Genomic DNA, 25,608 nt, shown 5'->3' with positions numbered 1-25,608 from the left:
GTCGGGGGCTGAGTGCTATTAGGAAAGTTCACTCCCCCCAGTGCTCTGGCCCCGGCACCTTTCGGCTGCAGCCTCAGACAGCGACCGAGCCTCAGGCTCACCCTGGCAGAGCCCCAGCACTGGGGGGACCCCACTCCGGGAGCCACGGCTGTGCATCCGGCACGTGCGCCCGCCTCCTGGGCCCCGCTGGCTAGGGACAAGCTCAGCCACTCTAGACATGTGCCCAAGCATCACGCGGCCCGAGCACCAACATGCAGAGCGGGGAGGGGGGCAGGTGACAGGCAGCAAGGCCTGTGCCCGCCTCCCAGCGAGGGAGCCCCACACTCCCAGTCCAGGCCCACCCCACACCGCCCATGCCCCCCACCCCCCAGCAGCGGTGCCACCAGAGCCCCGAGGCCCTCACCACGACAGTGATGCCGTCCTTCTCCAGAGGGGCCTTGTCGTAGGTCACGTCACACACTCGCACCACGGTGGTGGCCCCGTACTTCTTCAGGTCCTGGCGGGGAGGACAAAGGCGGGCTGGGCTGGGGCTGGGGGCCCAGGGGTGCACACCTCTGTCCGGGGGCCCCCAGGGCAGGGCCGCACCCCCTTAATGAAGCAGGCTGGTCCCAAGCAGAACGGTCAGGGGTGGGCTTTCGGGCCCAATGACACAATGAGAGGACGGGGCCTTCCTGATGCTTCCGCACAGGCCGTCCCCACCTGCTCTCCCTGCAATGTGGCTAGGCCGCCGTGAACCCGGCTTCCAGCACATTCCCACCCTGCTCTTGGGTGCTCAGGACCCCCATGGTGCCAGCATCTCCCAGACAAAGCAGGGGCAGGACACCGTGGCCCGGGCTGCCCTCCTGGCCAGGGTCTTGCACACGGTCCCGCGAGGGCCCAGCCCGGGGTCTTGTGCACGGGTCCCGCGAGGGCCCAGCCCAGCCCCCACACGAGGGTCTGCGGCGTCTCAAAGGGCAGGCAGGCACGTGCTCAGAGGCAGCCGGGCCCTACTCACCAGCGGGGAGCCCCGGGCTACCAGAGGAAAGGCGGAGGCAGCTCGCAGCCGGGCTGTAGATATCTACCCTCTACGTGGAGGGTCCGCTCCACGGGAGCCCGTGTGGGGCTGCTCCCACCCCACCTGCTCCAACAGCCATTCGGGGAGCGCTGAGCCATCACCGGCTGGACCCGCGCGTCATGCGACAGGGACACAGGACAGGATGAGGGCGGGACACCGCCCCCCCAGGAACACAGCGCACAGGAAAGCGGGTGGGGCTCTGAGGCTGCAGGGTCCCCTCAGAATTCCTCTGAGCACACGGCACAAGGGGAGCCCCCTAGCCCAGGGCCGGGCTCTGACCCTTGACACAGACTCCCCTTGACCCTGGTCACACTCTGAGCCCTGACCCTGGTCACACACGGACCCTGAGCCCTGACCCTGGTCACACACTGAGCCCTGACCCTGGTCACAGTCTGAGCCTTGACCCTGGTCACACACGGACCCTGAGCCCAGTCACAGGCTGACGGCTGAGCCACGTCTTCCCCCAGGTCCTGCCATTACCTTGAGGGCCTGCGTGGCGAAGAGGGACAGCCCTCTTCTGCAAGGCTCTTGGCACAGTGTCCAGGGCCCAGGCCCCTGATGGCAGGGTGTCCCCTGCCTCCCTCTATACAGTGTTCCACGTCCTCTTGTCCCAGCTCCCTGCTTAATGACAAGCACGCATGGGGGCTGCCCTCGCGCTGCAGAGGGGAGTGCTGAGGGTCTGAGACCACCCGAGCACTTAAATGCGGCAGCAGGCTCTGCAAACAGGAAGGCGCTCCGCAGAGGCCGGGCTGTTACAGGAGGGCATGGGGAGAGCTGCAGGCTCTGCAAACAACGTGTGGTCACCCCCACAATGGCCAGCTCAGACTCCTGCCCAGGCCCTTCTCCTAGACCTCTCCCTGAAGCCCCCAGCCCAGCCTGTCCTAACTCAAGGCCCCTGAGAGCCAGCAGGCTTCCCGCCACCTGGGCTGGCCGTGGCACGGAACTTCACCTGCCTGCCCCTGCCACTTCAGCGACCAAGTCTCACAGTGCGACCCTCCCTCCTCCTCCCCGCTCAGCCAGCACACAGAGGCCACCAGCCGGCCACAGACGCCTCCCATGAAGCTCCCCAGGAACACCCCAGTCTCCCAGCTCCGGGGCCCTAGGGCCAGGGTGACAGTTCTGCCACGAAGCGCAGCGCTCGGCTGGACAGCTCCGAGCCGCAGCCCCACCGACTCCTGGGCATCAAGCCGAGCACCCACGAGCCCCACTCACCTGGATGAAGGTGCTGAGGGTGGCGTCGGTGGGGTTGTGCGTGATCAGGAAGCGCATGCTCTTGTAGCTCACCTCCACGGGGGCCGGCCGGTTCATCCGCGCCATGCTGCTCCGCAGTCGCGGCGAGGCCCGGGGAGGCGAGGCCCCCACGAGCCCCCGCGCCCCAAGGAGACGGAGATCCCGGTGCTTGCCCGACACACAGAAAGCACTTCGTAGTCCCGTCTGCACAGACACCGTGCGATGCCAGGGGGGTGGAGGGCCTGGGCCCCGAGTCCGGCTCTTCACAAGCAGAAGGGAAGACAGCCCCCAGGGCAGGGTGGCGGCCCACGCCCCCAACGCGGGGAGCTGGACAACGATGAGGGGCCAAAGGGAAAGGGGGACACCCAAACCCCGGCCAAGAAGCCCTCACAAAGCCCAGAGTGAGTCTGCCGCCGGGTCTCTGCCCGGCGCCGTCCGCATAGGTGGACGGGCAAGCGGCCCCCTGCACTCGAAGGCGGGCCCCGGACCCTCAAGGACCAGATGGAACCTGAACTTGAACTGAACCCACAGGGCAGCCTCGGGGTGGGGGTAGGGGTGGTGGGCGGCAGCCGTGGCGGCGGGCGGCTCTGACGCTCGGGGCCTCAGTCACGTTACCCCATCGGGGTACTGCAAGTCCTGGAGAGGGCCCGGGGGCTCAGGCGGCAGAGCCGGCCCGGGGCCGGACAGTAGGGGCCATGGGCGGGCGAGGGCAATGGTGAGAGCGAGAGGCACGGGGGCCTCCTCAGCAGCAGGCGTGGCAGGGATGTTGGGCCCGGCAGTATTCAGAGCGGCCCCCCGAGGCCCTCTCCATAAATCCCAGGCTGGTCAGCAGTGGGCCACGTCTGCGGAAGGACCGGAAAGAAAAGGAACAGACAAGGGGTCACCTGGAGCCCCCGCCTCTGGAGGGGAGTGGGAGCCTGCCCATCCTGCTGTCGCTAACCTAGGGCCCTGCTGCGGGACCGTGCTGGGGGAGGGACCCTCATCAGGCCTCAGTTTCCCCACCTGGGAGTACAGGAAGGAGCGCTCCCGCCGGGGCAGACTCCAAGCCCGGACGCCACCAGAGTGGAGTGAAAAGGGACAGAGGGAGGGAGTCTAGGTACGCACACCCCAGGAACACGCTGCACCCCAGGGAGCAGATTTCAAGGTCCCCGCCCCGAGCCTTGCTCCCCCTCTGCCGCCTGTGACCAGCAGACACCCACCCCCAGCCCATAAAGTCACAGCGCTGTGCGGAATTCCCGGCCCCTGTGGAATTTCAGAGCCCAGATCGTTCCGGGGCGGCCAGTCCTCCCAGAGGGGCTCAGGAAGGGCTGCCACAGAGCTGGGGCGAGGTGCAGCCCCCCTCACAGCTGTGAACCACCTGAACTTGTCCCCCGTGCCCCGTGGGGGTCCCTGGCTCCCGCTGGCCCCCACCCCTGCTGTCTCCACCGCTCACCCACAGGGCTGGCCCGAAGCGGGAGTAAACAAGCGGGCTTCTGCCCTCGGGGAGCTCGGGGCAGCAGAGGCAGCCACAGCAGCCAAAGGTCCAGCCAGCCAACGGAGCATGCCAAGACGTGACAGTGCAGGTGGCCAGGAACGGGTCACCCTGTGATGGCCTCAGGGAGGGACGCTGCTGGACCACTGAGTCAGCCATCAAGCATGTCCACAGGCATGTCCATGTCCATCTTTGGGCCCCAAAGTTCTCAGGGACCCCAGCGGGACCACCCGGCCCCACCCCCACCCTCACAGATGGGCTGGGAGACCTTGGGCAATCATTGGCCTCAGTTTCCCCATTTGCACCACAAGAAGTCATACAAGATGGCCCTGTGGTTCCTCTAGCTGTTACCCAGTGGTCGACAGACCCCTCCAGCCACCGAATGTGGCCCCGGCCCCACCTACGGCTCTCTTACCTGCTCACCCGGCCGGCCCCTCTGTCCCCCAACCCAGCACCTCTTACCTTTGTCCCCGCCCCAGCAGCCCCTTCTCCAGCTGCCCACCAGGCCAGGAGAGCCGTGGAGTCTCAGCCCCGGTGCTGGAAGCCCCCAAGGCCGGGGACCCCAGGTAAGAAGGGACCCGCTGCCCCAGTGTTCCTGGGCTCCGGGCAGGGGCCACACTTCACCCTCTGCCCAGTGCCATGGTTCTGGGAGGGCTCAGTGGGGAGTGTCCCGGGAGGGGGAAAAAGGCAGAGGAGCCCGTCCTGGTTCAGCCAGACCCTAAACCTGAGCCACCCCAGAGCAAGCTACAGCTCAGAGTGCGGGCAAGGGAAGCGACAGCCACAGGCGCTCCGAGCACCACACAAACACCAGTCCCTCTTGGGGCCGCAGAACGCTCCCGAGTGTGTGTGCATGGCTGTGTTTACCAGAAAGCAAGAGGAGCAAAGGCCCAAGGAAACCCCAGGACTGCAGACCTCTCCATGCAGGGCTGACCTGTCCCCTCACTGCCCACAGATGCCGGGCACTTCGGGGAGACCCCAAGGGCAACAGCAGAGGGCCTCGCTCTGCTACCCAGTATCCCTGAACAGGTCCTCGGGGCTGAAGGCCACTGGGCAGGGAAGGGCCACAGGACTGTCCCCTGGAGCCTGCAGCTGCCCCTATCGGCAGGGGTGAGGGGTTAGACTGGCTGGGGGACAGGGAGCAGGATCCAGGCTAGAGTGGGGTCAGGGTCTGGACCAAGGCTGGACCCACCCCAGGCTGGATCAGGGTCTTGCCACACACCCCACTTGTCTGTGCCGAGACTGGGTCTCCCACACCCAGATGGGAGCCAACAGCGATGCCTCACCCCTGCTGACCCAGGTCCTCCCACGTGGCTCCACCACGCCCTACGACCAGCCCCCGAGAGGGGTCCTTCCTCCCTACCACACCCCCTCCGTGAGGCGCCAGGAACCCTGAGCAGGGCTGACCCCTGTTGGCCAGCAACCATCCCCCAGGCCCACTACCATGAGGCAAGAGCCCCACTTGTACACGATGCGGCCCCTCCAACCTGCCTGCCAGGGGACCCCCAGCCCAGCGCCTGGGACCCCAGCCCGGCACGGAACCCTCTGCTCGGTCCAGAGCAGCCATCCTTTGGAAACCCCGTTAGGCAACCAGAGTCCTCCCTGTCTGCAGATGAGTGAACAGGCTGGGGAAAGGCAACAGGACCCTCTCCGGGCCCTGACCAGACAGACGCTTCCTGAAGCTCAAGTCTGGGAGGCAAGAACACCCCGCCCTCAGTCATGAGAGGGGGAATCCAGATTCGGAGGCTGCCGCCCGCATGCCGGGTCATGGCCTGCTGGACCCCACAGGGCTTCAGAGAGGGCCAGCCCCTCCCGACGCACGTCCCTCGGTGATCTGGGAGACACTGGAGCGGTGCGGCTCCGTGAGGTCCCGGGAGAGGTGAAGCAGAGCGTGGGAGCGCCGTGGGCAGGGCTGGGACCGGGCAGGTCCTGTGGGGCCTTGGGTGGGGCCACCACGTCCTGTGCTGTGTGAGCCCCCAGCTGCGTGGGGGCTGGTCCAGGGGTGCAGCCCCCTCCCCCGGCTGAGGCTGAGGTCCTCCCGGCACGCCCGCACGCCCCAGCTCACCCCTGCTCGCTCACGTGCGCGCACACAGGCAGTCTGCCGCCGCCTCCATCCGCCCGGTGGGCCGGGCACGGGGGCGAGACCCAGAGTGTGGGGCGCACCGGCCCCCCTGGGATGCTCGGCAGCCCGGTGGCCAGGAACTATATATAGTGCCCGGGCATCACGTGGGCAGGATGACCGGTGCCCGGCGGGCCACCGACTTCTTGTGGCTCCCACACCTGCCGCCTAAATATAACCGCAGCCGGGTCAGCGTGCGCAGCCAAACAAAGGGGCTGCGGAGGGCTGAGCAGGAGAGAGGAAGCGGCAGGAGGAAGGGGAAATGCAACAGCAGAGGGGAGGCGGCTGACCGCCGCGGGGCGGGACCCTGCCTCCCAGGCGCCTGCCTCCTGCCTCTGCGCATCAGCGCAGGAAACCATCGGCCCTCGGCACACCCTCCCCAGCACCCTCTGGGGCTCCTGATGACCCCTGCCAGGAGGAGGTCCCATAGCAGAGGGGGCCTACCCAGGGCTGGGTGCTGGGGGACCTCCGCACAGGCAAAGGCCTGCAGGACAAAGTCTCCGTGGCAGACGAGTAGAGGCTGCCAGAGAGAGGTGGGTTGGGGATGCCGACGCCTACCGGCTGAGGGCCAGGCACCCCTCACCTGGCCTGCTCGACTCCTGCCCAGCTCTCCAGCCTCAGGCCGGAGGACTCCTGAGCACCTTCCTGTGTGTTTCTGTGTGCCCAACACCACACCTCACTGAACCCTCACTGAACCCTCACCACCGCCGGGGAGCCCGCCATCCTCCTGCCCACCCCTCGCTGTGTGCACATGGGGAGACTGAGGCCCTGGGGCTAAGAGCCCACACGGGGTCACCCAGGGAGCTGTCTCCACACCCCGCTCACCTTCACCAAGAGACCCTCTGCAATGCTCCCAGGTAGAGCCATCCCCAGGGTCTGGCCGACCCCAGCAGCAGGGTCCCGGCTTTGCCTCCTGGGAGCGCCATGTAAGGAAGGCAGTGCCCCCCAGAAGATGGGCGTCAAGAGTCAAGCCTGGCATCACAGTCAACACTGTGCCTGCTCTGGCCAGCCCGGGGGCCCTAGGAAGACAGGGGAGCAGGGCACACAAGCCCCAGCACACAGGGTCCCGGGAGGCCTTGCCTTGCTGGAAGGCGGCTCCAAGCCCAGCCAGCCAGCCTGGCCGCTGCGGTCGGCAGTCAGAGCCATAGGGCTGGGGGGAGCAGGGGTGTGCTGGCAGGGGCCCAGGCCAGAGCACGGCCCCCTCCAGGCTCATCCCCACGCACGCACCCAGAAAGCATCAGCCATGGCGTGGCCGCTGCTGGACAGGCAGGCAGGAAGGAGGCCCCGCAGGAGCCCCACACACAGGCCCACCCTCCCCAGGCCACGTGGTCTGCCCTTCAGCTCAAGGCACCCAAGGCAAGGGCTCCTGTCCTCATGCCTCCATCTGGCACCAACGTGGGCGTCAAGCCAGGACTCCCATTTCAGGGCTCTTAGCTCCCCACTTCCAGCAGCACCTTCCTGAAGGCCATCTCTGGGCACTCGGCGCCCCCACCGCCACCAACCTCCCATCCTGACTGCTTTCAGAGGAGCTGTCCCCTCCGACGCTGCCTGCCGTGAACGAGACACCTTGGCCACACTGTACGGATAAAACACAACAGATCAGAGAGGCTACGTGACTCGCCCGAGTCGCCCAGCCAGGAAGCAGAAGAACCACGGTTGGGGCTGAGTTTTACTGAGCCGCAAAGACCCCTGCTCTTGCCGACTCTGGGCCTCTGGGAGAAAGGGCCTCTGGGCAAGCCGCTTCCCCCGCCCCAGTCCGAATCCTCATTCGTACACAGTAAAAGTTGCCCATCGAGCTCTTTGACACTGCATCCAAGACATAGGGCACACCGTGCTGCTCAGGCGATAGACCTGAGCCCCGCAACAGTGTCCCCCCCCCTTGCCCGGGGCACCCGCTCTGGCCAGGCCTGGGGGGCACCTGCTGCAGCTGGCAAGACCCCAAGCCCTTCGGAGAAGTCTATTTTTATCAGAGCAGGAGCCGTTCCTGGAATCCTCCCAGAGCGAGCCCAAGTCCACACACAGTTGGGGGGGCAGTCGTGAGCCGGCCCAGCCCCCCGATCCCCTAGGAAACCCTCCCAGAGCCCTCCCGCCCTGCACCCAGCAGCACTAAGGGTCAGCCCCGCTCACGGCCAAGCACAGCGCCCTCCCTTCCCTCCATCCCTGTCCTGTCCCCTCTCCCTCCAGCCACATGCCCTTTAGAGCAGTGTCCCAGCCCCAGGGAAGGCACGTCCCAAAGGAGGGACACGGAGGCTGTCGAGTCCACGCTGCCTCCGCACGGGGCCTGGCACCAGAAGGGCTCCCCACTTGTTTATGGAAGGAACAAATGACCCAACGTTCTGGGCAGAGGTCCAGATCTGGGAAATGTCCAGAACCCATCACGGGATCTCAGCCCCTGAGGTCCAGAGGGAACTCGAAGGTCACCTCCGCCACCCAGTCCCCCAGCTCGCACACCTCCAGGGACAGGGAGCTCACTACTCCTTGGCAGCACTCTCTGCCTTCAGGCAGCTCCCTGAGTAATCGGGGCCCCCCTCCAGGGCCCGCTGAGTGCCCGCAGCTGGGATGGGCACCGGCGGGAGGAAGACTTCCAAGCAGATTAAGCCAGCGCAGCGGGTAGCCCCGAGGGCAGCCCCGCTGGAGGGTCAGGTGATCGGGGAGGCTTTCCTGAAGCAGCCGGCCAGCGGGGAGCCCAGCGCGGAGCCCAGTGCGCTGCAGATGCCTGGAATCTCATCAGGGCTTGACTGGCTGCCCTGACTCCCCGGGCGACCTGGGGCCAGGGCTTGCCCTCTCTGGGGCACGTGGCCTCCGCTGCCGATGGAGACGCCACCAGGGAGGAAAGCCACCTTCCGAGCTGGTGCCAGCTCCCAGCCAGTCACGGGGCACCCGGCTACGACCTGCAAGCAGAGCTGGGGGGAGCAGGCCTCGGTTTGCACTGGGGCGGGCACCTCTTCCGCCCGCCAGGATCTCGGAGTGGAGGCCTGCGCGGAGAGCAGGCTCCCCGAACCATGGCAGCTGCCCCTTGGGCCCACTCCGGCCGCCTCGCCACACCTGTGGCTTTAAGGGTGCCCCGGGGGGGCGTGGTGCTGACTCCCCAAACCGAGCGCCCCCCCCCAAGGTCACCCTCGAGGGCTGTCAGCCACCAGCGCTACCGGGACAGGCCCCAGCTCCACCGGAGACCGATGCGCACGTGGGCGGGCACCTTGAGAGTGCGGGTAAGGCCACGGGACTCCCCACCAGCTGTCGTTAGTGGCAGGTACAGCACGGCTGGGCGGGCCGCAGGGGTCTCCTGGACCCAATGGCCATCGGGAGCCAGCCACGCCTAGCCTGAGCACCCCCTGGCCCGGACAGCACTCGCCCAGCAGGCACCAGAAGTAAAGGGCGCCTCTCCAAGCTGCTGTCCGCCCCACCCTGCCTCACCTGGCAGGGCCCGGGCCCTCCCCTCAGGGGCACCTGCGCAGGGACACGCAGGGCAGGAGGAGTGAGCACAGGAGGGACAGCAGGCACGGGTGCCAGAGCTGCACACAGGGCAGCACCACGCTGGGACGGTCAGGGCCGGGACTCAGGCTCAGGGGTCGGGGTGCAGCCAGGCCTGTGACCCAGCACCGCCTGTGACCAGACACGACGAGGCTTGCCTTGCTGGGGTGTCAAGAAGACAAAGGGACAGTACAAGATAAGGGCTAGAACCCCTGTGTGGCTGTGGGACAGCAGGGCCAAGTACCCCACAGGTGCCCCTTCTGCCAGGGCACCTACCCTGCCCCCAGCCCTAGCAAGCCCCTCCTGATGGCCAGGCTGCCGGTGACACCCATGGTGACACACGGGCCACAGCATGTGGACTGCACCTCCCGGACAGCCCCCTCTGTCGGAAGCCCCACCTCCCGCGCACCACCACCGACCAGGGCAGCACCACCACCCGAGCCCTGCACTGGCTCTGGGAGCCTTCGGCCACCTGTGTGCCCACTCCCGCTCCTGACCTCAGGACTCCCACCAAGCGGGAAGGAGAACCAGGCGTGTGCAGCCCATTTACGAGTACCGAGCCCTCCCGCGCCCGGCACGGGGCTGAGCCCAGAGACGCGGGGAAAGCACGCACCGGAGCAAGCCCCCCAGATGGGGCTGCCGGCCACCCCTCCGCCCCCTGCCCTGGGAAGCCACCTCCCAGACAGCCCCCACGGGTGCCCCACACGCAGGCAGCGCTCCTGAGCCAGGGGTCACCCCGCCCCTCACGGCACCCTGTGCCTCAGTTTCCTAAGCTGCCACATACAGGGGCATTTCCCGGCACCATCCGTTCCCAGGCTGCCTGGGTCACACCTGGGCCACCCCCAAGGCTGGTGAACCAGGGCTCCGGCTTCACCCTGCTAGGTCTCCTGCCAGCGGAGCACTGCCTTCCCCCGACCCCACAGCCACCGCCCTCCAGGCCCTCCTGCCAGCGGAGCACTGCCTCCCCCCCGCCCCCGCAGCCGCCGCCCCCGGGCCCTCCCGCACCCTGCCTTGACCACGCACTTCCTTCCACCACCCGCCCGCCCGGGTACCCCCGGCAGCCCGTTTCCTCAGCCTCCACTTCAGACTGCGAGGCGAGGTGTCATGGACCAGCGACCGCAGGCCCTTACTGTCCCCTCATCCGCACGGAGGGAGGAGGACTGTGGCTGCCCTCCGGGGACGATGTCAGGAACACAGATTCCGTCCTGAGAAGCGCACAGACCAGGGATCCCACCCCAGAGCGGGGACCGCCCTTCCCTCCCCGACCTCGGGCCCTGGACCCCAAGACCCCCAGAGAGCTCAGGACCCCACCTGAGACACAAACTGGGGGGCCCAGGGCTGCCCTTGAAGGACACCCGCACACCCTGCTCCCCCATCAGGGGATGGAGGTCCCGGGGGTGCCCCTTCCTCTCCTCTAACCAGCCAGCCCGCTCTCCCCACCAGGGTGGGCATCGAGAGACACAGCGGGCAGCTCAGTGGGCACTTCCATGAGGGCACGTGCCACCGCCAGCCCCAGACCCAACCCGGGACCAAGGGCCCACGTCCTCCACCCACCCACCTGGTGAGCACCCCAGTCCCCTTCGTCGAGACCTGGACATACAATGATGGCCCCACGCTGCTGCGGCTCATACACCGCCTGCGGCTCCCCACGGCCCCAAGCCAAGCTCTGACTTTCCAGCCTGACCCACTGGTCCCAGCCCTCCGACCCTCAGCTTACGAGTGGGAGGAGGCATGGGACGCCTGGGTGGCTCAGTGGGTTAAAGCCTCTGCCTTCGGCTCGGGTCATGATCTCAGGGACCTGGGATCGAGCCCCGCATCGGGCTCTCTGCTCAGCGGGGAGCCTGCTTCCTCCTCTCTCTGCCTGCCTCTCTGCCTGCTTGTGATCTCTGTCAGATGAATAAATAAAATCTTTAAAAAAAAACAAAAAAAAAGTGGGAGGAGGCGGGGGGGGCCTGTAGGATCCTTGCCTCCAGTCACCCTCTCGTCTGTGTCCAGAATGCCCCCAGACTCTCCTCATCCCCCCCACCAGGAAGTCCTCCTGGATGCCCTCACTGCTGGGATTTTGCCAATTGAGTTTTCATTCCTATGTGTACCTACCCAGCATCCTCTCTGCTCCAGGCCCCATGCTGAGAGCACCGGGGCCAAGGGTGAGTGAACCCTCACGACCCGACCCTCAGGGAACCCACCATCTGGGGTGGGGGTCAGGCAATGGACTGCACAGACAGAAACAAGACTGGGAGTAGCTCTCGGGCACCGCGGCCTTTGGGCCAAGATGCGGGCCCCACCCTACGGACACGGCAAGGGTCCCCACCTGGGAAAGGCATCAGACTCGCCAGCACCTGTTCCTGCTGCCACTCTGGAAGCCACTTCCCACCCCATGTCCCCATCACCCCCAGCTCTGCACACACCCCCACCTGAAGCCAAAGCCCAGGACCCCATTTTCCACAGGGGCCGGACAGACGCAGAGCAGAGCCGCCGGAAGCCTGGGTCCCGCTGCTGAGCCCGGGGCTCCTTCTTCCCTTCCACCCGAGGAATCACGCGAACTCCACCTGTGCGAGCCCCGGCCAGGGCAGGTTTCGTAAACACGAGGCCTTCGGAGCAGCCAAAGTCGATGCCCAGAGGCCCGGCTGCAAATACCACCATCACCCCGCCCCCCACCGCGTGCCCAAGGAGGGGCACCAGGCCTCAACTCAGAGCCCAGCAGCTCCTGCTTTGCACACAATTGTGACCCAACCTAGAAAGCCACAGATACTTCCAAACGCCTCAAGGGGGGGTCACTCAAACCCAAGGCAGCGGCCAGTGATGGTCTAATAACGGCACCAGCAGTTACCACCTGCAGAAAACCTGCTTTCAGGCTAAAGACTCCGGGGTTCCAACAGACCCTAAGTGCCTCCGTTTACTAGCTGGGGAGGGGTCTCCGCAACCCTGAAGCTCCACAGATCCCTGTTGTATCAGGGGGTTTAGCACCACCGCCGCCCCCGCCCCCGCCCCCAACCAGGCTGCTGTAAAAATCAAAGGAGGAAATGGGTCCGCAGGTGCCCCCCACCCCAAGCGGCAGAGCCTGTGGTCACAGTCAGCATCTCAGCAAGTGGCCAGGCCGAGCCCAGGTCCGAGCAGCTGCCTGGCCAGAGGGTGAGCCCCCCAGCACCGCCAAGGACCCCTGATGACCAGGTGACCTCAGACGGGCCCCATCCACACCAGCTGTTATGGCCATGCTGTGACGACCCACGGGACCCCCTCTCACTCCCCTGCCAGCAATAAATCATCAACTATGTGAGCACTGTGTTCACAGTGGGGCCCTGCATATCTCTCCCCCGCTCCCCTGAGCGGGCAGAAGAGGCAGGCCGGGACATCCCCCCCCCCCACAAATCGTTGCCCCTCCACAGTGCAGCCGACCAGCAGTTCCAGGGACCCTCCTCTGAGCCACGGGCCGGGCGCACAGCAGTACGGGACAGCTCGGGCTCTGGAAGGCGAAGCGTCCATCCCTGGGCCACCCGCCCCTACTTCGACAGAGGAAGCTACTGAGGCTCCAGCTGACCTGAGTGTGAGCAGAAAGGCCTGGGAACCCCTGCCGCCCCGCTCTGAGGTCTGCCCCAGGGATGGCCACACCCAGGCCTCCACCAGCCCCACCTTCCCCACCGGACCCGAGGAGCTGCTGGGAGCCCGCGGTCACTCACCCGCCTTCCCGGTCCCGGAGTCCTGGGGCACCGCGCCCCCGCCCAGCTTTATCCCCGCCCGGGCTGCCCGCCCTCCCGCGTCAAAGGCCCCTGATCGCGGTAAACTGTGCTGGGAGGGAGGCGGGGGCGCGCTGGGGCAGCCCCAGAAGGATCCCGGCCAGCCTTTGGCTCCCACTGCACTCCCCCCTCCCAGGGCTGCCTGGAAGCAGGGCAGTGGGGCTGGGACAGGGATCTGAGGTTGAGGCGAGCACCCTGGTCCCAGGAAGCAGTGGGCAGGAGAGCCCCCCTCCCCCACGGGGCCTGACTCTGGGCTGCAGGAGGCAGGACAGTCCCCAGGGCCCTGAATCCAAAGGCAGCCAGAGCAGGGGGAGGGGGGAAGGGAGGGAGCAGGCGAGGGGGCCAGGAGGGGGCTGGAGGAGTGGGCACAGAGCCAGCCTGGAGATCTCTCCAAGGCCCCGAAGCCCAGCCTGGCAGCCCAGCCTGGCAGCCGGCAGAGTGGAGGGTCAGGAGGACAGCCTGGGGCTCCCCAGTTCTCTGGCCTGTCTCCCCACTGCCTGCTGCAGGTTGGGAAGGGGGTTCCAGGACCCTTCCCTTGCTGAGGGGGCACTCAGTGCACCCCTACCTCCCCAACCCACTCACACAGAAACAACCTAGCCCTCTCTAGGCTGCCCCCAACCTCAGCAGCCCCCCAGGGCCCTCCCCAGACTGCTCTCGGGCTCCGGAGAGCTGCCCACGCTTCCCCAGGGCCCCCGCGAGCCCAGCCCTCAGGTCTTCCTGTTGTCCGTTTCCCCCACAAGGAAGCCAGGGAAGCCGGCTAACAGGCCAGCGAGCCCACCACACCCACAGGCCAGCGAGCCCACCACACCCCGGCCGGGGCCTCAAGGCCCCACAAAAACACCAAGGAAGGGAAGAAGAGGGAACCCCACCAGTGGGGGAGGGGTGCTCCTGTCCCTGAGGCCCAGGGTCCCTTGTCCCTCCTCCCCCCAGGATGCTACCCTAGTGGGGAGGGCACCAGGAAGGATGAAGCCCTCTCCCCAGACCCTGGATGGGGGTGGGGGTGGTAGCCCAGGCCAGCCCTGCCCGGAGAGGTCACCGACGTCCCTGCTCCGGCCTGCCCCCCACCAGGTGAGCAGCAGGCCAACTCCTCCCGAGCTGCAGGCACGGCCTCCACACCTGGCCCCGGAACGGCGGCCCCATTACCCCACCAGCCCGTCCCGACGTCTGCCCACAGACAGCTCCCCGCTCTGGTTCCCACCAGGCACCTGCCAGCTGCCCACCGGCCACCCCGCCCCAGACAGAGCCCCTTCCCAGTGGCCCAGGGCCCAGGCCTTGACCCATGCCTTGGCCAGGCCCCAGAGCCCTCCTTAGCCACCCAGCTGGCCCGCTGGATCTGCGGCAGCCTCTGCCAGGTGCTGTGACTCACACACCTGCCACCAGGCCTTTGTCCTTTGTCCCTTGTCCCTGCCTGGGCCTCCATCTGGTGGCCCTCTTCCCTCCCACCTCTCCCAGCCCCCACCGCATGAACCTCTCCTCACCCCTGCAGCCCTCCCTCCTCTCCTCACCCCTGCAGCCCTCCCTCCACTGCCCCGCCCCTCTCTGGACCAGTCCCAGAGGCCATGTGCACCTTGGACCAACCCTGGAGGGCAGGGCCACGTCCAGCCCCCTTCAGATCTCCCCAAGGGAGGGTAGAGACTTCAGAGGGTCAGCGTCCACGAGTGGACCTCCAGGCCTGCTGAGGAGACAGGACGGCACAGGACGACTGGCCAAGCCAGAGGCTCAGCAGGACCTAGTGTGACTGAGAAGCCGTGTGGCAGCCCAGGGGCAGCTCTGTCAAGGCGCACACGGTGGGTGTCCAGACCAGACGCCCGTGCCAAGAGGGTGGGGACCCCATTCCCCTATGCCACCATGCCGCCCGGTGGCCCGCCACATCGTCTGTGTTCTCCGGTCCATACCCCATCTCCCACTAGGCCTGGAAGGACTCTGCCCAGACTCCCAAGTCAGACCACAGAAGTCTCACACGGCCAGGGACCTCGCACGGATGGGGAGACCCGGTGTCCTGCCTTAGTAACCAGAGGGTCAGAGCCCTCCCACTGTGGCCCCTGGGCCTATCACTGCCCCTCCCCGGGCCCCAGCCCGCCTGTCTTAGCAAGGACACAGCTGGACTCATCTGCGCGTCCGATATTGCCCCGTTGGTGAAAGGCAGGTTCCCAGGCATCCCCCCTCCCCACGGGGCCCCACCACGTGCACTGGCACACACAGTCAGGTGAGCCCCGGGAGGCTAGAAGCAGGGCTCTGCAGGCCCTGCTGCACCCCCCGCCCCCAGGGGTCGTCTCCTGCCCTCAGCCTCCCCGCCTTGCGAGCCCCAGTCCCGGAGGTCTGGTTATCTGGCAGCAGTTTCCAGCCTACAGCCCGTTACTCTGGAGTATACGGTGTTGGGTTGGGAATTCCTAGGCTCCGAGTCTAACAGGACGAAGAGCTTCGAAAGCCTGCCCTAGCCTGCACCCACGGTCCCCAGTGCTTTCCCCCTGGGCCCCGCTGGGCTGGTGCCGACTCCTGGCACCATGCCCCCGAGCCTCCGGAATGGGCACGGCGTCCCAGAGGAGCCGGGAGCTTCACGGATTCGCTTGGCGCCAACGGCCCCTGAGAGGCCCTTGTACCCACCAAGCCCCCAGCTCAAGCCCCTGCCAGGAAGGCAGAGGCCCCAGGAGGCCCAGAGGAGGCCCCCAGTCCTTGCCGTCCCGAGAGCCCCGGGCCTCCCCAGTCCACCAGGTGGAGCCCAACCACTCCCATGCCCCCCGCCACACACACACACACACACACACACACACACACACACAGGGACCCTCAACGGGCAAAAGGCACCTGGGGTCCTCAGAACCGTGGTGGTGGCATGAGCCTCCCGGATGGTCCATGGGGCCTCCCAGAGGAGGAAGTCCCTGCCCCCCGGAACCAGCTGGAGGCCCCACGGGGTGCGCCCTGGGATACCCCGACAGCTGAGAAAGTCCTCCGTGTGGCTGCCTGTGCCCCCACGCACACCTTTTCTCCTCCCTGGGCCTTTCGATCGTCTGTACAACTTGGATATAACAGACCCTCTCAAGGGGGGAAAACAAGAGCTGCCCCCCAACAGGCCCCCCCGGTGCCCACGGAGTTGTCCCGTGGCCTGGGGGGCAGGGGTGGGGCGCCCATGTGAGGGGAGGCTCCATTAAGAACACCCCCAGTACTGGGGGGCATTTGCTGCGCCCGCCTGAGTCCCCTCCCCCTGGAGGAGCGGCTCTGGCTCGTCCTGTGGCCCTGGACCATGCAAGGTCAGCACCCCCGAGGGGGATGAGAAGGAGATCCTGGGGGAGATCTAGGGTGTCAGAAGACAGCTGGCAGCAGACAGGCGGTCAGCCCCTCCCCCGCTGCACCTGCTGTGCCCCAGTCCCAACCAGGAGGCAGGATAGGACCCCCCCGCACCCTCAGGGGAGGGGGCTCTGCCCACAGATGCAGCAGCCAGTCCCCTGTACCCGTGCAGCCACCCTGGACCCATGGCAGGACATGGCCAGCAGCTGCCCCAGAAGCCGGCGGCCCCCGGGGAACTGGACCCTGCGGCATCAAGGCGTGCTAGCCGCTTCTGCTCACCACCGCACCCGAAGCCGGGCCGGAAAAGGAGGCTGCGGCCCAGCCGGAACGCGGGTCCACGCTCAGGCGCGGCTCGGCTCACCACCCCCACACACCCGAGGGGCGTGCCCAGGAGTGCAAACAGCGGAAGGCTCCAGGACCCCTGCACACGCAGACCCTCCCCACATTCATCCTCCGCGCAGTGCTGAAGGAAGCCATCAGCCCTTTCCACAGATAAGGAAACTGAGGCTCTGGCCATGCAGTCAGTGACTTGACTTGCCCGAGGCCACAGCTATGCACGGCTGAGCCAGCCCAGGTGGGCACTACCTCTGTGTTTTCTCCTTAAAACAACCCCTGATCCGGAAACCGAGGCCCGGCCCTCCAACAGATCTCAGGGCTCCCGGAAGCCCCGTCACCCATCGCCTCCGTCCGTTGCCAAGGCCCCCGCGCCCCCCCCCACCCAGCACACAGGCCACCAGGGGTCAGGCGGGCGGGAAGGGGTCGCAAGATCACGGAGGTGGCCAGGGCTGCTGGCCAAGACCCTGGTGGATGCGCGTCAGAGGGGCCTTCAGGAGCCACGGGAAAGAGTTCTGACCTGGCCTCGGGAGGCCACATCCAAAATAACCGGCCCCACCGCCCCGGGAGGACTCCGCCGGGCGCACGTAGGCCTCACAGCCCTGGGCGCTGCCAAGCTGGGTGCGGAAGGTCATGGCTATTTCTGGGCCAGCCTGGCAGCAAGACACAGCCCCCCGGCGCCCCCAGAGAACCTGCGCAAGAGGGGCAGGTTGCTGCATCCAGGACACACGCTAGAGGGGCCCACGGGCCCCCCAGGGCAGTGGGGAGCCCCGCGCTGCTACTTTCCTCTTTCCGGCGCTGCCGCCGTCTCAGCTCCGTGTCGGCCCCACCGGCATCTCCAGCGGTCGCCGGGTGCCGAGCCCCGGGCTGGATCCCTGTGTGGACGGAGAACCGTGTCCCGTCTCTGAAACAACAGTGGCGCTTCCTGCTCTTCAGCAGCTCGAACCCTGAGCACACGCAGCCCAGGACGGCTCGACGACCCAGGCCCCCACGGAGTCCAGCGTGACACCCACCACGCACAGCGCTGTGTCCACCCTGCAACGTCGCAACCTCGTGGGTGCCCGTGGCCGTCCCACCCGTGGGAGCCTGAGGCCCACGGAGCGCAGGAGACTCTGAGGCGGGGCCTCCCCCAACCCAGGCCCTGCGGGGTCTCTAGGGGCCCAGCAGGAGGGGCTCCCTCCCATCACCTCGACCCCAGTGTGGCTCTGCCCCACACCCTTGCTCAGGTCCTGACTGCTCCCAGAGGGTCTCTGTGCCTCAGTCTGTTCATCGGTAAGATGGGTTCGCCGGACGCTGTTCCCTCATGGAGCTGCTGGTGGCCGCTCTCCTGGGATCTGCAGGGACACTTCCCTTCCCAGCAGCCTTGCCTGAGCCCCTGGAATGATTCTTCTGTGCCAGACACCCAGGGGGACTCTGAGGGGACTCTAAGCCCCGTGGGAGGACCTGCATTCAGAACAGGGATTCCCCCAGGGGTTTCCTTGGGACACCGAAGGGGCTTTTTTTCCTGCAAAATGTCCCAGAGCCTTTATTCCTCAATAGATGCGACGGCCTGGGACGGGGGGCGGGGGCAGGGCAGCCGGCAGCACGTTTCCAGAATGTTTTGGACGCCAGGCACCAGCAAAGACGGCCCCTCCCAGAACCTCAGCAACACACCGGGTTGGGTCTGCCCCACGCCCCAGTCCCAGCTGCGAGGGTGGGAGAGGCTCCTGGCCAGGCCTCCCTGCCTCCAGCTCCTCTGTGCGACCCCCATGGTTGTCACGGCAGGGACCACCACACAGAGACAGAGGCGGAGCCCAGGCCAGGCCACCCTGAACCCCCAGCCCCCGGTCCTCTGCCCGGGGCCCCCACCTTGGTCAGGTGAGGGTGGAGGGATTAGCTCCGGGCTGTAGCCAGCCCCTGCTTTAAAGTGACCGAGCCCGCGTCCCGTCCGCTTCCCGCGACTGGCTCCTCAGCCGCTCCTCCAGGAGCTCCAGACAGGGCACGACCAGGGGTGCAGAGCGCATGTGGGGCTGCACGGCCCCGAGCCCGCACCCAACTGTGCTCTGCAGACTCCCAGCGTAGGAGCCCCACAGCAGTGCCCACCTCCCCACCCAGACAGGACGATCAGGAGTGGAGGGGTCACAAAGCAGGGAGGGCAGGAGACTTTGCACAAGAAGAGAGACATGTCCGAAGCAGGCCCCACGCGCCACCAGACTCACCAACTCCGGGCACTACCCCGGGGGGAAGGCCGGCTCCACGCCGTGCTGCTGAGCTCGCTGAGTGCCCGCCAGTCCTAGCACCGCTGCCCGCTCTCCTCTAAGCCCTGCCGGCCACCCCGGGGCAGAGCCGGGCTAATCCTATTTTGCAGACTTTAACTGAGAACCTGCACAGGCCAGACTCTGTGGCGCGGGGAGCAGGCTCCATGGCTTTCCTGAGATAAAATTCACGGACTGTGACATTGGCCATTTTAACTATTTGAAACCAGACACTCGGGCGTTTTCTAGCATCTCCGTGGTGTTGTGTGATCATCACCACTACCTAAGCCCAAAACATTTCCATCACCCCAACAAGCAGCCCCACACCTCTTGTGGACCTGTCCCACCCCCACGGACACCCCCACCCCCGCCGCCCGCCCAGCCGCTGGCGTCACCTGTCCACTTGGGAGCACATCTCCACGGACCTGCCACGTCCGTAAAATCACACACCACGTGGCCTTGGGGGTGTGGCTCCCCGATCTCCACATCACGCTTCCGAGGGTCAAGCGTGTTGTCCCGGGGTCAGGGCTGCACCCCTTTATTGGCTCCCCTACGTGGAGACCATGCTCAGCTCACGAACAGCTGGGTCAATCGCGGGTCTGTCCCCCCGACCCCCACAGGGACTGTACGCTGTCCAGACAGCAAGGCTGGACACCCACAATCACCCGTGCTTCCAGGACCCAGGGGTACCGCAGAGGCAGGGGGCTTACCCTCTCCCCAGCAGAACGAGTGGGGTCCCTCGTGCATCCAAGTGTGAGAAAAAACCCAGGGAGGGGCAGACAGGGTATGGGGGGTGGCAGGGCCTGGGGGGGGTCCAGTCAAGAGGGTAGGCGTGGCAGCACAGGGGCGAGGGGTGGCGGGGAGCACCTGGGCAGTCCCCTCCTGGGTCCAGCAGGGGCACAGTGGGCTGTGGAGGGCGCTGAGCAGGCCGGGGAGGGACAGAAGGCCCAGCAGCCAGCCAGGTAAAAGGGGGCCCTGCGGGGTCCCCGGGATTCGTCACAGCATCTTCAAAAGCTACAGACACAGCCACCGCGCGTCGAGTGAGCACAGCCCGCAGGTTCGTTCGTTCTGGAGGCAAGGCTGGTTCAGAGGCGAACCCCAGCCAGCAGCAGCACCAGGACAGAAGGGAAGAAACGAGCGACACTCTACGGGGTGACACCACCCGGCCCCATGCGAGGGCCCCCATGTCGGCCAGCCACACACAGCCTGTGCGGGTGGGCCTGCCCACACCAGCAGCTGGACCACACCCCGCAGGACAGCAAATGACACGCTGGCCCCCTCGAGTCTTGAGAGCTCCCCCTGAGAAGGGCAAATGGGCTGGGGGTCAGGCAGAGGGCAGGGCCCAAGGGAAGGCCAGGAGGGCGGGAGCAGAAAGGTGGTGACCCAGGCTGCCGGCGAAGCGCAGGAAATGCCCCCCGGGGAAGGCAGGCCCTGGCGGGCCCCCATTCTCAGAATCACTGCAGGGCAGCGGCGGGGAGGGGCAGGTCTTTGTAACCCCAGATCGAGGGGTGTCACAGAATCAAGCACAAGAGGAGGAAACAGAAACTCCCCAGAACCCCCAACAGGGGCAGGAGAGGCCACATGGAGTGACAAGTGAGACAGCAGTGCCTGGGCCCCCTGAGGTCACCGAGAGTTTGGGGAGCGTCTGCCCAGAGACAGCCGCCACCCTGGCGTCCTGGGTACCCGACCCTCCCCCACACTCCCTACCTGGTGTCACCCCGCTGACACGGTCCTTCAGGGTTGAAGCCCCTGATGACACCCACGCCACTTCGAAGGAAACGCCCAAGTCCCCTCGCCCCCGTGGGCCCCACCACCGGCTGCTGTCCTCCCACACCCCTCCTCGCTCTGCTCTGGCCTCACCCGCCCTCCTGTTGTCCCGACGACGTGACGTGCCATGTACGGTCTCGCCTCCAGTCCTTTGCCCTTGCCGTGCCCTGGGCCAGGCGCTCTCTGTCCCCAGAGCATCCTGTCCTGTCGCCAGGCCTTGGCCTCCCCTCTGGGACTCCCTCCTGGCTCCACCTGCCCGTCCCAACCCCACCTCCTCGAAGGCCCCGTCCGTCACCGGCTCACAGACACTGGGCTCCGGGTGGACGCCGTCCACGGCTGTGCTCTGGGGCCAAGGGAGCTCGTAGAGAAAAAAGCTCATGGCAGGCAAGACCACAAAGTTGGCCACAGCAACCTGGCAGGGACCCTGGGGCCAGGAGCCCACAAATCATAGCGCCAGCAACCGAGAGGCTCTCAGCCATCAAGGAGCCCTGCCCAAGCAGATCGCCCCACACATCTAGAATCTTCTACCCTTGATGCAGGGGCCACACGGAGCCCCTGCAGAAGGGGAGGTGAGTGGAGACCCCCACCTTGCCCTGCACCGTCAACAGAGTGTGCTGTACCCAGGAAGGAACAGCATGGAGAGCTGAGGCCAGCCCCGTCCCCAGGCCAGCCTCCCCAGGTTCTGGACTCCTGGCCCAGCGCCCCCTCCTCCCACTAGCCGTCCAAGCTTCTCCCACTGTAAGGGCCTCTCAGCAGGCCCCAGGACCCCGGCCCCCACCTCCACAGCCTCCCTCAGGCCTGGGCACACACGCCGCAAACCATCTGTTATACACTTTTTAGTACCTCGGCACACGAGAGGGGGTGAGGCCAGCAACGCTCAGACCCGGGGGCAGCCCGGGCTCTACAAACCGGCTGCCCACACCGGACGGCAGCTGTGGGGCTAGGTCACAGACTAGTGGGCCTGGCGTGCAGGAGGCACTCGGGAACAGCTGGTGACCCTCCTGGGACAGGCCCACGACCGCCTGTCCTCAGCCCACGGGCGCCGCTGGAACATCCCGCCTCGCCCAGGACCGGCTGACGGCCGCGCCTCCCGGCCGTGGTGCTCCTGGAGCCCAGAGCCCGCCCAGAGCCCCGGTTCTCACGCTCACTTCCTCACGGGAAGGGAAGGGTCGGGGAGACGCTCACCCTGCCTGCAAGACCCCAGGACAGAGCCTGCCGAAGTGGGGGGGGGGGGGGGGGACGCAGTGAGAGCGCAGGGGAGACAGGAAGAAACCAGGTGGGGATGCCCCTTGCTCCCCATGACAGGCCAGGCAGGGCCACCGGACCCCCAGCCCACCAGGCTCCTCCTGAAGGCGGGAGGCCGGGCGGGCACAAGGCGGCCAAGGGCCCGCTGGGGTCAGCATCCTTCCTCAGGCTGGGCAGGCCCAGCTGGCAGTGGCCGTGGGAACTGTCCCCAGGCCCAGCCAGCCACACTCAGGCCAGGCAGTGGGCACGTCCCAAGGGGCGGAAGCCCAGACCCTGATCCTGCTGGAGGCATGTCCAGACCTGCCGGCTGACCCAAGGGTCTCGAAGGGGAGGGTGAGGAGAACAGGGTCTCGGGCCGCCCCCACCACTACAGTCACCATCCAGCCCCCAGACCCTGCCCACCCTTCTGCTTCCCCTCCCAACAGCCACCCCCTTAGCCACGCTCCCAGAGGCCACAGCCTCCACCTGCACCCCGCACCCCTGTCTCCTGGGTTAGGGGCCCCTCCTGCGGCTCCCTCCACCCCACCCCTCCCCAACCAGCTCACAGCCCGCCCCAGGACTGAGGCTGGGACTTCGTGGGCCACGGCCATGCTGGGCCTCATCTGAGGCCCGTGGAGGGGGAAGGGTAGCAAACAGGCTGGACGGACAGACGGACACACTTGATAGACAGCTCCACCCGCACTCCCGCCCGCGTGCCGCAGGGGGCCTGGGAGCCCCCAGCTCCGCCCCAGTCCATCCCTGCCCCCTACACTCCACCGGGGACCCCCGGCCACTGGCTGTCCTCACAGGCCTGGGGGCCCCTCGGGACGGCCCTTCCGGTGACTTCCTGCCAGGGAGGCTGGGGGGAGGGAAAACAAGGCCTCCAGATGGCTTCCTGCGGCTGCCCGGCCGTGGGAACACCCCAGCCGCCGAGGTCTAGGAAGAGCGGTGCGGGGGCGGGGGAGGCTGTGTCACCCATCAGCAGGGCACGCACTGTGCGCCTCGGGCTGCCCGGACCCACTGCCCGTCTTACGTTTCCCAACATCCCCACGAAAGGGGTTCCTACCCCCGTTTACAGAGGGGGAAACTGAGGCACGGGTGGGTGAGTTACACCAAAGGCCTGAGGCTGGACCTCCTCTCTGCCCCAGTATCAGGCTCTCACCCCACTGCGGGGTGGGGGTGGGGGGGCAGGCCATCCCAGCCACGCTTCAGAGCTAAGGAAAAGCCAGAGAGGGGAGCGCAAGCTGGTGGCTGTGCCGGGGTCCGCTCCCCATGCCCCACACACACAAGGAGGCTCCCCATCTGTAAATGAGGGACCGACAGTCCTGGCTCCACGCCACTCTGCAAGGACCACACAAGCCCCGCCAAGGCCACCTTCCCTCCCAGCACACCTCCCACACTGCTGCCCTGAGCAGGGTCCTCCAACCCAAACACGCAGCCCCCACCTGGGCCAGCGGCTGGCTGTGAGGAGGCCCCAGAGTATGGCTGACGACGCAGCTGCCCCAGCGACTTGGCTAACTCCGGCCCGAGCCCCTCCCTCCTACCGTGATGCCCGCATCCTTCACGCCCCGGGCCAGATGCCGCCTCCTCCCAGAAGCTCACCTGGACTTCCTATCTACCACAGCCTCAGACTCGGAGGGTCACACGCTCTAGGAAAGCAGCTGCTATCCTGCTCACCCACTCTCCCAGGGTCAGGGCCACCTCTCTCTGCCGTCACCCATTCCCCACCAGGGGCCAGTGCAGGCCTGGGCAGCCCCTCACAGGGCACCGGGAGGCGGAAGCGAGGCCAGGCCAGTAGCTTGCATCCTCCAGCCGACATCACAGCCGCCAAGATGGAGGTGATGGGCGTGGGCGCTGACTAACACGCTCGGGTCCATCCAGACCCAGAGACCTGGGTCCGTGGGGACCATCAGGAAAACGGCCCGTTTCAAGTGAGATGCAGAGCGGTCGGCTCCCACGAAGTCAAGCTGAGATGCCCAGGAGCTCGGAGCCCACCGTCATCAGAGATTGCCTGGGCTGTGTGGGTTTTTATACGGAACATCACAACATCTGGATTAAATCACAATGATGCAGTCAGGGACCTGTTCGAGTGTCACCCCTCCCCAGACGTGAGCCCCAGGGCAGGTGGTGCTGTCTCGGCCCACCCCGCCCAGGCGCCGAGAGCCCAGCATGCCAGCTGAAGAAGCCAAGGCACCAACAGCCGCGCTTCCCCAGGTCCCAGGCCCCTGGCGAGGGCGAGCGGAGAGCCGGGCGAGACCCAGTCGCACAGAGCAGACGCGGGGCAGGAAGCAGCAGCAAGGCTCGGGCGGCTGGAGCTTCCCCACCAAGGCCTGACCTCCCGTCCAGTCTGCTGCGAGGTCCACAGTGTGCTCCAAGCACCCCATTCTCCAGACAAGAACACTGAGGCTCAAGAAGCCCAGAGGCAGGGGCGGGTCACCAGAGAGACCAGCAGAGCTGGGACCAGGGCTCTGGGCTCCTCCAAACCATGCGGAGGGGCGGAGAGGACAGCGAGATGACCGTGGAGCGCCCCAGGCACCCCCAGACAGCCCCTGAGTTCCGCGAGGCCATTCCCAGCAGACGGGCCACTGGGCAGCCGGCCAGAGAGCAGCCCGAGAGGAGCGGCACGGCTGAGCACGGCAGGGAGATGAAAGCAGGGAGATGTTTGCTTTGGCAGGCCCTGGTCTGGGCCAGAGCGTGAGGAGGGGGCCGGGGTCCCCACACCAGCAGATGATGGGGTGCACCATCAGGAGCACCCTCTGGGGGCGGGGCGACACAGAAGAGGTCAAGCCCACCACGTGTAGCCACGGGGCAGGGATGGGACAGGCAGGCAGCGGGGGAACCCTGGGCGGGTGGCTGGAGGGGAATCCTCGGCGGCCTCCCGCACCTCTTCCGGGAAGCCTGAGTCACAAGAGGGGCCGCAGGGCCGGGAGAGCGGCTGGGAGCACCAGTCCCCATGGGAAGGGGACAGGGCAGGGCCGCCTGCCTGTCAGCCCGCCTCCACCGGCTGGGCCAGCCCCGGCTTTGGGGTCTCTGCGGCCACAGAGGCCGTGGGAACGGGCTCCTGCCGCTCCCGGGAAGGGCTGTGGGGACGGTGGAGCTGGAGAAGGCAGATCAGAGCCCCCCTGTCTGCGGAAGGGGAAACTGAGAGCCCTAAGGAGAACCAGAACTGGCCCGAAGCCCGTGACCTGTCCTGGACTACGTGTGCTCCGGCAGCCACGCCTGGACGCTGTGGAGGCCTGCGGCAGCACGTCTCCTGACATCCTGGGCTCAGAGCCCCATCCCAGCACATCAGTGCCCCGCTAAGCACTCAAGACCCCAGACTCCCTACGGTGGGAGCCGTCCTCCTGATGCTCCCACTTCTGGGACCATATCCCAGGGAAGTCGGACCCTCGAGGCTCCGCTCCACCCCACCACCCCTGCTCTAGAACACTCCGCGGCTCCCCCAAACCTGAGTGAGGCCAGTTTCCCACCTTCCGTCTGCCCACACCAGCAACAGTGCCTGCTCGGGGCACCAGACGTCCTGAGGGACACGTGTGCTGCCCCCCAAAGAGCACCTAGTGACCCGGGGTGATGACCCACTGACAGACCCTGATCGGGTCCAGCCCTCATGTGCTGGGAGACTATGGCACTGACGCCCACCCCAAGGGTCACCCAGCAGGAGAGTGGGGCCCTGAAGCCAACTTCCCAGC

The 25,608-nt window shown here is 66.8% G+C and overlaps 1 protein-coding gene across 4 annotated transcripts in view; it reads right to left on the bottom strand.

Moving 5' to 3' along the window:
• The window catches only part of PTP4A3 (protein tyrosine phosphatase 4A3), a 31,603-nt gene that overhangs the window by 3,044 nt on the left and 2,951 nt on the right, over positions 1-25,608 (bottom strand). Inside the window, exons 1-3 of one of the 4 annotated variants that reach the window (XM_032315924.1) lie at positions 13,020-13,277; positions 2,267-3,126; positions 404-496 (exon numbers count right to left, since the gene is read on the bottom strand). In XM_032315924.1, coding sequence (XP_032171815.1) covers positions 404-496; positions 2,267-2,371 — 198 coding nt within the window. In that variant the 5' untranslated portion in view covers positions 2,372-3,126; positions 13,020-13,277. Of the gene's footprint in view, positions 1-403; positions 497-2,266; positions 3,127-5,817; positions 6,104-11,756; positions 11,836-13,019; positions 13,278-25,608 lie in introns of those variants that run through there. The other 3 variants (XM_032315925.1, XM_032315922.1, XM_032315923.1) reach the window with 3 other exon arrangements.

This window comes from Mustela erminea, chromosome 16 (assembly GCF_009829155.1).
Source record: "Mustela erminea isolate mMusErm1 chromosome 16, mMusErm1.Pri, whole genome shotgun sequence".
Taxonomy (NCBI): domain Eukaryota; kingdom Metazoa; phylum Chordata; class Mammalia; order Carnivora; family Mustelidae; genus Mustela; species Mustela erminea.
Note: the sequence above shows the minus strand (reverse complement) of the source record. Positions and strands in the feature narration are given on the sequence as shown.